The sequence below is a fragment of the Botryllus schlosseri genome, chromosome 12 (assembly GCF_051294905.1).
Source record: "Botryllus schlosseri isolate E-star chromosome 12, Bs_hap1, whole genome shotgun sequence".
NCBI lineage: Eukaryota > Metazoa > Chordata > Ascidiacea > Stolidobranchia > Styelidae > Botryllus > Botryllus schlosseri.
The window spans coordinates 8,727,784-8,740,941 of NC_137247.1; the positions used below are offsets into that span (position 1 = coordinate 8,727,784).

The following is a 13,158-nucleotide window of genomic DNA, read 5'->3' on the forward strand; positions in this document are numbered from 1 at the left end:
AATTAGAGTCGCTGCTTCGCACCATTTTACAGGCAGTCTCACACACTTTGCTGCATCTGAGCTTCATACTAATACATGCATAATGTTTGCATGACGAGAATACGGGTAATACGGTCAATAAACGCCGGAGGCGAGTCATTTAAACCTTGTTGCTAGATAATACCGCATTCGGCTACGACAAAGTTGCCCTGCAACAAAAAATAGAAGCCCTAATGATCATGCAGAGGAAAGTTCAATTATACATCGAATTATTCGAATAGACTATCTACATTGTGTAGGTATGAAGTGAAATAGAACGGAGTTTACGCAAAAGTTGCTATTGATCATAGACCAAGCTTGCTTTCAGAGCTGGAAACTAAATACATATGAAAATTTACCTAGGTTTTCCCCGCACGCATCAAATGTAGGCCTACTCAAGTGTTTATGAGGTGGCGAATAGTTCGAAGGTTGTTGGCATGCAAGGACGTCACATAGAATTGTGGAGTTTTCTGTAAACTATAATCCAGCGATCTATTTTCAATCGCTATATTTCTCATTAATCAAAACTAAGTACTGTTAGTAGGCAAACCCTAGGAAAGTATCCTCTGATAAAAGCAGGAGTAATTTGTTATCCGTGAAATAAATAGATGGTGCGCAATATGAGCGGCGCTGCGATGACTGACAAATACTTTGAATTAATGTATAGAAGTGGCGATTTCGAACTACGTAAAAAGTTAGTCCAGCTCACGCATCTTCCATTTAATTTCGTAACTAACTACATAATCCCTAGTAACGTAGTAAGACGCATAACGGAATTTACGCAAAATCGGTATTGCTCTGCGATAATTTTGATCACTATGTTTTGATAATGACTTGCTTCCGAGAAATAAATCACATTCATTATACGTTAGATGATACTTTTCCTTGATATTCTATCATGTGTATTTAGGACTAATGCGACATCACTATGTTTACGGCAGGTCTGATTTGAACACACTAATTTTGCGTATCACACCACAAACTGCGCAAGCCCTCAAAGTTGATAAGTAAACAAGTATTTGCACTCCATCAGAATACTAAAGTAGCTTTTCGAGTATATGTACCTAATACTAAAGTGTTTATGATTTCAAATTGCTGCAACTTCATGACATTTTCAGTATTAAACAGAAATATAGACCTAGAATACTAACTTTTATTCGTAAATAGCTATACTTCCTACCTTAATTTAATGGATTTATCTGAGATCATTCCTTTACTTAATCTCTCCAAAATGTGCATTATACAAGTACGTCACCATCGAAACCCTCTCGCTATAACTATCTGGCAGTATAATTGCATTTAAGACATTATGGCAATGTACCATGTCAAATTTTGTTACGCATTTCATGATTAAACAACTTTAAAACCAACGTAGTTCTATACCGACATTTGCGTGAATCTGTTTTGCGGGAGCGTAGCACATGCCTATGCGTAGTCAATTTTAATGACGGAATTACAGATGCAATTAAGTTTCAACACTTTTACAACGATTCTTCTTGCTTCCTATAACTTCCCACTCGAGACCCTCGTTATTAGGCTATGATATCAGCCTGAGCTATGTCTTGAAGCCGACGGGACTCTGCTAATTGTTTCGATTTATTCTGCCCGTTTTAATTTAAGACAAGGAAGCCCATTTCACTCAATGTATCGATGCCTACGGTACTCTACAAAATTTCCTGAATAATTCTCTCTATGTTAATTTACCATAAGAAAGACAATTTGACTCCTGAAGTCCGAAATACTTGTTCGCTTGAGCTCAGCCGCAGCGCCTGGAGTGGAATTTTATAGTTCTTGTAAAAAGTTGTTTGTGCACAATATATGTTTAAAGTAGCTCCTACACATTCATGATTCCGTCCGAGTTTGTATTTTAGTAGTACATACTAATTTACGATACCGCATTTGTAATTTGTGCAAGAGTTGTATGCGCACAATAATTCCTACACATTCATGATTTCGTCCTAGTTTGAGTTTTAGAAAATATTATACCGACATCGCGACATCTTTCAAAAACAAAAACCGTGGTCAATGCTTAAGAGACCATTTCACTATTTTTCATCGCCATAAGTCATTCTGGACCGCGAAAACGCATTTTACGATATAGATGAAACTTTGGATGATAGCACACTCAATTTCGTAATGCATCTACATAACTACTTTTATTAAACTCTTGCATTTCTACTAAACTTATACACTGAATCTTGTGAGCTACGCATTTCATGATTGAACAACTTTAAAACTAATGCAGTTCTATACCGACATTTGCGTGAATCTGTTTTGCAGGAGTGTAGCACATACCTATGCGAAGTCAACTTTAATGACGGAATTACAGATGTATTTAAGTTTCAACACTTTTACGTTTCTTCTTGCTTCCTATAACATCCCACTCGAAGCCTTCGTTATTAGGCTATGATCTCAGCCTGAGCTATGTCTTGACTCCTCCCGGACTCTGCAAATTGTTTCGATTTATTCTGTCCGTTTTAATTTAAGATAAGGAAGCCCATTTCACTCAATGTATCGATGCCTACGGTACTCTACGAAATTTTGTGATTAATTCTCCCTATGTTAATTTACCATAAGAAAGACAATTTGACTCCTAAAGTCCGAAATACTTGTTCGCTTGAGCTAAGCCGCAGCGCCTGGAGTGGAATTTTATAGTTCTTGTAAAAAGTTGTTTGTACACAATATATGTTTAAGGTAAGTCCTACACATTCATGATTTCATCCGAGTTTTTATTTTAGTAGTATATACTAATTTACGATACCGCATTTGTAATTTGTGCAAGTACAGGAATATCATAGTTCTGTAACAAAGTTGTATGCGCACAATATATGTTTATCATAAGTCCTACACATTCATGATTTCGTCCTAGTTTGAGTTTTAGAAAATATGATACCAACATCCCGACATCTTTCGAAAACAAAACCGTGGTCAATGCTTAAGAGACCATTTTTACTATTTTTCATCGCCATAAGTCATTCTGGACCGCGAAAACGCATTGTACGATATAGATGAAACTTATGCAAATCCTAGGATACTCATTTTCAAAGTAGCTTAGATCTCGAAATAAGCTCTGACTCGCTATTCTCCTCAAAGCATGGAATTATCACGAGTATCACCTTCGATCACTGAAGAAAAGGATGAAATTATATCCGAAGCATATTCCTTGACCAGGAATTTTATCATGTACGAACTCGACGGCTCATGCGTTAAGGTAAATACGAAAGCAGAGAGAACCTTACGTCGAGTTGGGGATGAAATGTTCGAGCGACATCGAACTGTCCTAAACGCAGTCTCCAAACGTCTCCGCTATGGTGATGTCGAAGTCAATGAAAAATATAAAGAATATTTACCCGATGAGCGAATGTTCCTGATGATAGCTGATGAAATTTGCAAAGATACCAAAGAAAATTGGGGTAGGATTGTCTCCCTTTTTGTGGTCGGTAGCATTCTTGCTCGCAAGAACGAGGATGAACATCACGGGGAGCATATAGAAGCTATCATACAGACAGTCGGAAATTACATTGCTAGAAGAAGACTAAAGTGGATAGTGAAAAATGGAGGATGGGTAGGTGATTTACATGCTTTGTTTAGGAATTATAAATGATCTTTCAGCATGAGATATATAGTGTATCTGCTCTCCAGAGCCCATATCATCTCTCGATGATGAAACTCAGCTTTACCCTCCAATTCGGTTCCCGACACGATAACTTTCCTCCGTACGATCATTAGGGCTTCTATTTTTGTTGCAGGATGGCTTTGTAGGATTCTTTGATAATACCGCTCTCGACTACAATAAAGTTTGGAAGGGACTCGTGTTTGTCGGAATCGGACTGACATCTATAGCAATGGCATTATCAAGATAATGGATGTTCGCATGTTTTGTCTCATGTAATATTTTAAGAATAAAATTCTTCATCGTTTAATCGCATCCATTTTACTGTAGGATGTATACAGTTTCTTCTGAGAATACTCGAAGGATTGCGCCATATGGAAACCTTCTTTATACTTTTAATTTTTTCAAATTTCTACAGATAACGCAGTCGAATACCGACTTTTACGCAAATCTGTTGCGTGAAATTGCGTGAACATAACAGAGACCTACACATAGTCAATTTTATTAACAGAATTAGCATGCTAAACATTAAACTCTCACCTTGAACGTTGGTACGCAGTTGTAGGACACAATAACAATGTACCATACCAAATTTCATCACACATTTCATGATGTAACACCTTTAAAACTAACGCAGTTCTCTACAGACTTTTGCGTGAATCTGTTTTTCGCTAGCGTAGCACACCTCTATACATAGTAAGCTTTAATAACGGAAGTACCATGCTAATAATCAAATACCCACACTGAAACTTGGTACGCAGTTGTAGGACATTATGAAAATACACCATACCAAATTTCGTCAGACATTTCATGATGTAACACCTTTAAAACCAACGCCGTTCTATAGCGACTTTTGGCAAAATCTGTTTTTCCGTAGCGTAGCACGTACCTCTACATAGTCAACTTTACTAACGGAATTACCATGTTAATAATCGACTCCCCACCTTGAAACTTGGTACGCAGTTGTAAGACATTATGACAATGCACCATGTCAAATTTTGTTACGCATTTCATGATTGAACAACTTTAAAACTAACGAAGTTCTATACCGACTTTTGCGAGAGCGTAGCACGTAGGCTACTTATGCATAGTCAACTTTAATAACGGAATTACCATGCTAAACATTGAATGCGCAACTTGAGAATTGGTTCACAGGTGTAGGACATTATGACAATGGAACATATCAAATTCCATCACACATTTCATGATGGAACACCATTAAAACTAACGCAGATCTATACCGACTTCGCGTTAATCTGTTTGCGGGAGCGTAGCACGTACCTATGCGTAGTCAACTTTAATGACGGAATTACAGATATAATTAAGTTTCAACACTTTTACAATGATTCGTCTTGCTTCCTATAACGTCCCACTCGAAGCCCACGTTATTAGGCTGTGATCTCAGCCTGAGCTATGTCTTGAAGCCGACGGCTCTCTGCAAATTGTTTCGATTTATTCTGCCCGTTTCAATTTAAGATAAGGAAGCCCATTTCACTCAATGTATCGATGCCTACGGTAGTCTACAAATTTTTCTGATTATTTCTCCCTATGTTAATTTATCATGAGAAAGATGATTTGACTCATAAAGTACGAAATACTTGTTCGCTTGAGCTAAGCCGCAGCGCTTGGAGTGGGATTTTACGAGGTATGTGGACTCATTTCGAGGGGCTCTATGCCATAGGAGCATACTTCACGCTCCAATTCGATTCCCACACATTCCATATAATTACTAACAGAACCATTGAGTACCAGCCTTGAAATTTTGCGTAGTACTAGATGGCATGTATACAATTTCATGACATCCGACAGTACGACGGAGACTATCAAAATATCGAAAGAAGCCCTCTATTCTTTTCTGAAATAATCAAGGTTTTATCAGGACTTCCCTTCATATAAACTCCAGCAGAATCACTAATAACCTCTCAAGTTTACTCAATTTACTCTAATTTGATACTCGAGTACTAAATCCCTATTTTCCGCGAATATGATAGAGGCTATCGCTCGATACTCAACGATTCGTAATTTTGCTGGAATACAAGTACAATTAGAGATTAAAAAGTAACCAATATAGGTGGTTATATTTGTAGATTATTTACCGGTTTTTCAGGAGAAACTATACCTACTTTTAGCACTTTATATTTTAAAGTAGTTTGAAGTAACGTTTGTATCACCTTGACAAGCGCTATCATCAAAAAACTGCTTTGCTAAACTCTTACATTTTCACTAAACTTCTAGACTGAATCTTGTAAAGTAGATAGAAAATGAAAACTATTAACATAAGGTAAGTGAGAAGCACGCAAATTTTGATTGCATACAATGCCACAAACTGCGTTAACTTCCAGAGTTGTTAGGTATAGAAGTACTCGTACTTCTTGAGAATACCCAAGTAGGTTTTTTGCCTACATGTACCAAATACTCTCAAGTCCTTATGATATTGGAGTACATCAACTTCATGATAGCTACAGTATTAAACAGAAATAGACCTAGAGTAGCCTACTAACGTTTTTGCGCAGTGAGAGTTTGCAAGTTCTCGACGTATTTTTGTTATTTTTATTGCGATAAGTCATTCTGCAGCGCGAAAATGCGTCGTAGGATATAGATGAAACTAGCACCACTCATCAAGACCGCTGAAAACAGTACATTTCAACATTTATTAGCAGTAAATTTCTAGTAAAGTACAAGAATTGATAATTTCCGAGTGAGTTAAAAAATAAGTATTGAAGCTATAGTTTACCTGAAAACCGAAAACTCTGGAATAGAAGCAGATGAAGTGTAAATAGTTAATCACTCGATTAAGTAAAGTGCAAGCAGATAAAACCTATACTTGAGTACTACAAAATGCACGAATACTTCGCTATCGACTCCCTCCACGTAAAAAAGTGACTACGGTCTAAGACTACTTTTACCGATACTCGACAGTTTCAGTTTTAGATAAAATTCGGGAACCAAGTAATTTCATAAACATAAGCTAATTAAATGAATTTACTCGAATGTACTATGCCGCGCTGATAAGATTAATTATAATATACTTATCATGTTACAGTGATTTTCTAGCGTAGAAAATCTTTAAAATGTAGTAAGCAGGCCGATGGGTATTCGTTGCGTTGTATAAGCATAAAAAACATTCCCGCGCGCTCCTAAACCTGACACTTCCTACCCTACCACCTAATACTAAGACGCGCGAATTTTATCTAAAACTGAAACTGTCGAGTATCGGTAAAAGTAGTCTTAGACCGTAGTCACTTTTTTACGTGGAGGGAGTCGATAGCGAAGTATTCGTGCATTTTGTAGTACTCAAGTATAGGTTTTATCTGCTTGCACTTTACTTAATCGAGTGATTAACTATTTACACTTCATCTGCTTCTATTCCAGAGTTTTCGGTTTTCAGGTAAACTATAGCTTCAATACTTATTTTTTAACTCACTCGGAAATTATCAATTCTTGTACTTTACTAGAAATTTACTGCTAATAAATGTTGAAATGTACTGTTTTCAGCGGTCTTGATGAGTGGTGCTAGTTTCATCTATATCCTACGACGCATTTTCGCGCTGCAGAATGACTTATCGCAATAAAAATAACAAAAATACGTCGAGAACTTGCAAACTCTCACTGCGCAAAAACGTTAGTAGGCTACTCTAGGTCTATTTCTGTTTAATACTGTAGCTATCATGAAGTTGATGTACTCCAATATCATAAGGACTTGAGAGTATTTGGTACATGTAGGCAAAAAACCTACTTGGGTATTCTCAAGAAGTACGAGTACTTCTATACCTAACAACTCTGGAAGTTAACGCAGTTTGTGGCATTGTATGCAATCAAAATTTGCGTGCTTCTCACTTACCTTATGTTAATAGTTTTCATTTTCTATCTACTTTACAAGATTCAGTCTAGAAGTTTAGTGAAAATGTAAGAGTTTAGCAAAGCAGTTTTTTGATGATAGCGCTTGTCAAGGTGATACAAACGTTACTTCAAACTACTTTAAAATATAAAGTGCTAAAAGTAGGTATAGTTTCTCCTGAAAAACCGGTAAATAATCTACAAATATAACCACCTATATTGGTTACTTTTTAATCTCTAATTGTACTTGTATTCCAGCAAAATTACGAATCGTTGAGTATCGAGCGATAGCCTCTATCATATTCGCGGAAAATAGGGATTTAGTACTCGAGTATCAAATTAGAGTAAATTGAGTAAACTTGAGAGGTTATTAGTGATTCTGCTGGAGTTTATATGAAGGGAAGTCCTGATAAAACCTTGATTATTTCAGAAAAGAATAGAGGGCTTCTTTCGATATTTTGATAGTCTCCGTCGTACTGTCGGATGTCATGAAATTGTATACATGCCATCTAGTACTACGCAAAATTTCAAGGCTGGTACTCAATGGTTCTGTTAGTAATTATATGGAATGTGTGGGAATCGAATTGGAGCGTGAAGTATGCTCCTATGGCATAGAGCCCCTCGAAATGAGTCCACATACCTCGTAAAATCCCACTCCAAGCGCTGCGGCTTAGCTCAAGCGAACAAGTATTTCGTACTTTATGAGTCAAATCATCTTTCTCATGATAAATTAACATAGGGAGAAATAATCAGAAAAATTTGTAGACTACCGTAGGCATCGATACATTGAGTGAAATGGGCTTCCTTATCTTAAATTGAAACGGGCAGAATAAATCGAAACAATTTGCAGAGAGCCGTCGGCTTCAAGACATAGCTCAGGCTGAGATCACAGCCTAATAACGTGGGCTTCGAGTGGGACGTTATAGGAAGCAAGACGAATCATTGTAAAAGTGTTGAAACTTAATTATATCTGTAATTCCGTCATTAAAGTTGACTACGCATAGGTACGTGCTACGCTCCCGCAAACAGATTAACGCGAAGTCGGTATAGATCTGCGTTAGTTTTAATGGTGTTCCATCATGAAATGTGTGATGGAATTTGATATGTTCCATTGTCATAATGTCCTACACCTGTGAACCAATTCTCAAGTTGCGCATTCAATGTTTAGCATGGTAATTCCGTTAATAAAGTTGACTATGCATAAGTAGCCTACGTGCTACGCTCTCGCAAAAGTCGGTATAGAACTTCGTTAGTTTTAAAGTTGTTCAATCATGAAATGCGTAACAAAATTTGACATGGTGCATTGTCATAATGTCTTACAACTGCGTACCAAGTTTCAAGGTGGGGAGTCGATTATTAACATGGTAATTCCGTTAGTAAAGTTGACTATGTAGAGGTACGTGCTACGCTACGGAAAAACAGATTTTGCCAAAAGTAGCTATAGAACGGCGTTGGTTTTAAAGGTGTTACATCATGAAATGTCTGACGAAATTTGGTATGGTGTATTTTCATAATGTCCTACAACTGCGTACCAAGTTTCAGTGTGGGTATTTGATTATTAGCATGGTACTTCCGTTATTAAAGCTTACTATGTATAGAGGTGTGCTACGCTAGCGAAAAACAGATTCACGCAAAAGTCTGTAGAGAACTGCGTTAGTTTTAAAGGTGTTACATCATGAAATGTGTGATGAAATTTGGTATGGTACATTGTTATTGTGTCCTACAACTGCGTACCAACGTTCAAGGTGAGAGTTTAATGTTTAGCATGCTAATTCTGTTAATAAAATTGACTATGTGTAGGTCTCTGTTATGTTCACGCAATTTCACGCAACAGATTTGCGTAAAAGTCGGTATTCGACTGCGTTATCTGTAGAAATTTGAAAAAATTAAAAGTATAAAGAAGGTTTCCATATGGCGCAATCCTTCGAGTATTCTCAGAAGAAACTGTATACATCCTACAGTAAAATGGATGCGATTAAACGATGAAGAATTTTATTCTTAAAATATTACATGAGACAAAACATGCGAACATCCATTATCTTGATAATGCCATTGCTATAGATGTCAGTCCGATTCCGACAAACACGAGTCCCTTCCAAACTTTATTGTAGTCGAGAGCGGTATTATCAAAGAATCCTACAAAGCCATCCTGCAACAAAAATAGAAGCCCTAATGATCGTACGGAGGAAAGTTATCGTGTCGGGAACCGAATTGGAGGGTAAAGCTGAGTTTCATCATCGAGAGATGATATGGGCTCTGGAGAGCAGATACACTATATATCTCATGCTGAAAGATCATTTATAATTCCTAAACAAAGCATGTAAATCACCTACCCATCCTCCATTTTTCACTATCCACTTTAGTCTTCTTCTAGCAATGTAATTTCCGACTGTCTGTATGATAGCTTCTATATGCTCCCCGTGATGTTCATCCTCGTTCTTGCGAGCAAGAATGCTACCGACCACAAAAAGGGAGACAATCCTACCCCAATTTTCTTTGGTATCTTTGCAAATTTCATCAGCTATCATCAGGAACATTCGCTCATCGGGTAAATATTCTTTATATTTTTCATTGACTTCGACATCACCATAGCGGAGACGTTTGGAGACTGCGTTTAGGACAGTTCGATGTCGCTCGAACATTTCATCCCCAACTCGACGTAAGGTTCTCTCTGCTTTCGTATTTACCTTAACGCATGAGCCGTCGAGTTCGTACATGATAAAATTCCTGGTCAAGGAATATGCTTCGGATATAATTTCATCCTTTTCTTCAGTGATCGAAGGTGATACTCGTGATAATTCCATGCTTTGAGGAGAATAGCGAGTCAGAGCTTATTTCGAGATCTAAGCTACTTTGAAAATGAGTATCCTAGGATTTGCATAAGTTTCATCTATATCGTACAATGCGTTTTCGCGGTCCAGAATGACTTATGGCGATGAAAAATAGTAAAAATGGTCTCTTAAGCATTGACCACGGTTTTGTTTTCGAAAGATGTCGGGATGTTGGTATCATATTTTCTAAAACTCAAACTAGGACGAAATCATGAATGTGTAGGACTTATGATAAACATATATTGTGCGCATACAACTTTGTTACAGAACTATGATATTCCTGTACTTGCACAAATTACAAATGCGGTATCGTAAATTAGTATATACTACTAAAATAAAAACTCGGATGAAATCATGAATGTGTAGGACTTACCTTAAACATATATTGTGTACAAACAACTTTTTACAAGAACTATAAAATTCCACTCCAGGCGCTGCGGCTTAGCTCAAGCGAACAAGTATTTCGGACTTTAGGAGTCAAATTGTCTTTCTTATGGTAAATTAACATAGGGAGAATTAATCACAAAATTTCGTAGAGTACCGTAGGCATCGATACATTGAGTGAAATGGGCTTCCTTATCTTAAATTAAAACGGACAGAATAAATCGAAACAATTTGCAGAGTCCGGGAGGAGTCAAGACATAGCTCAGGCTGAGATCATAGCCTAATAACGAAGGCTTCGAGTGGGATGTTATAGGAAGCAAGAAGAAACGTAAAAGTGTTGAAACTTAAATACATCTGTAATTCCGTCATTAAAGTTGACTTCGCATAGGTATGTGCTACACTCCTGCAAAACAGATTCACGCAAATGTCGGTATAGAACTGCATTAGTTTTAAAGTTGTTCAATCATGAAATGCGTAGCTCACAAGATTCAGTGTATAAGTTTAGTAGAAATGCAAGAGTTTAATAAAAGTAGTTATGTAGATGCATTACGAAATTGAGTGTGCTATCATCCAAAGTTTCATCTATATCGTAAAATGCGTTTTCGCGGTCCAGAATGACTTATGGCGATGAAAAATAGTGAAATGGTCTCTTAAGCATTGACCACGGTTTTTGTTTTTGAAAGATGTCGCGATGTCGGTATAATATTTTCTAAAACTCAAACTAGGACGAAATCATGAATGTGTAGGAATTATTGTGCGCATACAACTCTTGCACAAATTACAAATGCGGTATCGTAAATTAGTATGTACTACTAAAATACAAACTCGGACGGAATCATGAATGTGTAGGAGCTACTTTAAACATATATTGTGCACAAACAACTTTTTACAAGAACTATAAAATTCCACTCCAGGCGCTGCGGCTGAGCTCAAGCGAACAAGTATTTCGGACTTCAGGAGTCAAATTGTCTTTCTTATGGTAAATTAACATAGAGAGAATTATTCAGGAAATTTTGTAGAGTACCGTAGGCATCGATACATTGAGTGAAATGGGCTTCCTTGTCTTAAATTAAAACGGGCAGAATAAATCGAAACAATTAGCAGAGTCCCGTCGGCTTCAAGACATAGCTCAGGCTGATATCATAGCCTAATAACGAGGGTCTCGAGTGGGAAGTTATAGGAAGCAAGAAGAATCGTTGTAAAAGTGTTGAAACTTAATTGCATCTGTAATTCCGTCATTAAAATTGACTACGCATAGGCATGTGCTACGCTCCCGCAAAACAGATTCACGCAAATGTCGGTATAGAACTACGTTGGTTTTAAAGTTGTTTAATCATGAAATGCGTAACAAAATTTGACATGGTACATTGCCATAATGTCTTAAATGCAATTATACTGCCAGATAGTTATAGCGAGAGGGTTTCGATGGTGACGTACTTGTATAATGCACATTTTGGAGAGATTGAGTAAAGGAATGATCTCAGATAAATCCATTAAATTAAGGTAGGAAGTATAGCTATTTACGAATAAAAGTTAGTATTCTAGGTCTATATTTCTGTTTAATACTGAAAATGTCATGAAGTTGCAGCAATTTGAAATCATAAACACTTTAGTATTAGGTACATATACTCGAAAAGCTACTTTAGTATTCTGATGGAGTGCAAATACTTGTTTACTTATCAACTTTGAGGGCTTGCGCAGTTTGTGGTGTGATACGCAAAATTAGTGTGTTCAAATCAGACCTGCCGTAAACATAGTGATGTCGCATTAGTCCTAAATACACATGATAGAATATCAAGGAAAAGTATCATCTAACGTATAATGAATGTGATTTATTTCTCGGAAGCAAGTCATTATCAAAACATAGTGATCAAAATTATCGCAGAGCAATACCGATTTTGCGTAAATTCCGTTATGCGTCTTACTACGTTACTAGGGATTATGTAGTTAGTTACGAAATTAAATGGAAGATGCGTGAGCTGGACTAACTTTTTACGTAGTTCGAAATCGCCACTTCTATACATTAATTCAAAGTATTTGTCAGTCATCGCAGCGCCGCTCATATTGCGCACCATCTATTTATTTCACGGATAACAAATTACTCCTGCTTTTATCAGAGGATACTTTCCTAGGGTTTGCCTACTAACAGTACTTAGTTTTGATTAATGAGAAATATAGCGATTGAAAATAGATCGCTGGATTATAGTTTACAGAAAACTCCACAATTCTATGTGACGTCCTTGCATGCCAACAACCTTCGAACTATTCGCCACCTCATAAACACTTGAGTAGGCCTACATTTGATGCGTGCGGGGAAAACCTAGGTAAATTTTCATATGTATTTAGTTTCCAGCTCTGAAAGCAAGCTTGGTCTATGATCAATAGCAACTTTTGCGTAAACTCCGTTCTATTTCACTTCATACCTACACAATGTAGATAGTCTATTCGAATAATTCGATGTATAATTGAACTTTC

General features: G+C 37.0%; 2 protein-coding genes across 2 annotated transcripts; one reads left to right on the forward strand and one right to left on the reverse strand.

Moving 5' to 3' along the window:
- The first annotated feature begins 2,491 nt into the window (after positions 1–2,491).
- LOC145451778 (induced myeloid leukemia cell differentiation protein Mcl-1 homolog) lies at positions 2,492–4,068 on the forward strand. Its single transcript, XM_080330013.1, has 2 exons — positions 2,492–3,583; positions 3,768–4,068. Exons 1-2 carry the CDS (start codon positions 3,113–3,115, stop codon positions 3,879–3,881), a joined length of 585 nt encoding a protein of 194 aa, XP_080186139.1. The 5' UTR covers positions 2,492–3,112; the 3' UTR covers positions 3,882–4,068.
- A 5,248-nt stretch (positions 4,069–9,316) lies between these two features.
- On the reverse strand, positions 9,317–10,888 carry LOC145451780 (induced myeloid leukemia cell differentiation protein Mcl-1 homolog). The gene is made up of 2 exons (XM_080330016.1): positions 9,802–10,888; positions 9,317–9,617 (listed from the first exon to the last, which is right to left on the reverse strand). Exons 1-2 carry the CDS (start codon positions 10,270–10,272, stop codon positions 9,504–9,506), a joined length of 585 nt encoding a protein of 194 aa, XP_080186142.1. The 5' UTR covers positions 10,273–10,888; the 3' UTR covers positions 9,317–9,503.
- Positions 10,889–13,158: the final 2,270 nt, after the last annotated feature.

What these genes read in the sequence shown, in the direction of transcription:
- LOC145451778 (XM_080330013.1), top strand. Translation starts at nt 3,113, where the DNA reads ATGGAATTATCACGAGTATCACCTTCGATCACTGAAGAAAAGGATGAA. An exon ending in TAGTGAAAAATGGAGGATGG is followed by an intron (nt 3,584 to 3,767) that starts GTAGGTGATTTA and finishes TTTTTGTTGCAG; the next exon opens with GATGGCTTTGTAGGATTCTT.
- LOC145451780 (XM_080330016.1), bottom strand. Translation starts at nt 10,272, where the DNA reads ATGGAATTATCACGAGTATCACCTTCGATCACTGAAGAAAAGGATGAA. An exon ending in TAGTGAAAAATGGAGGATGG is followed by an intron (nt 9,618 to 9,801) that starts GTAGGTGATTTA and finishes TTTTTGTTGCAG; the next exon opens with GATGGCTTTGTAGGATTCTT.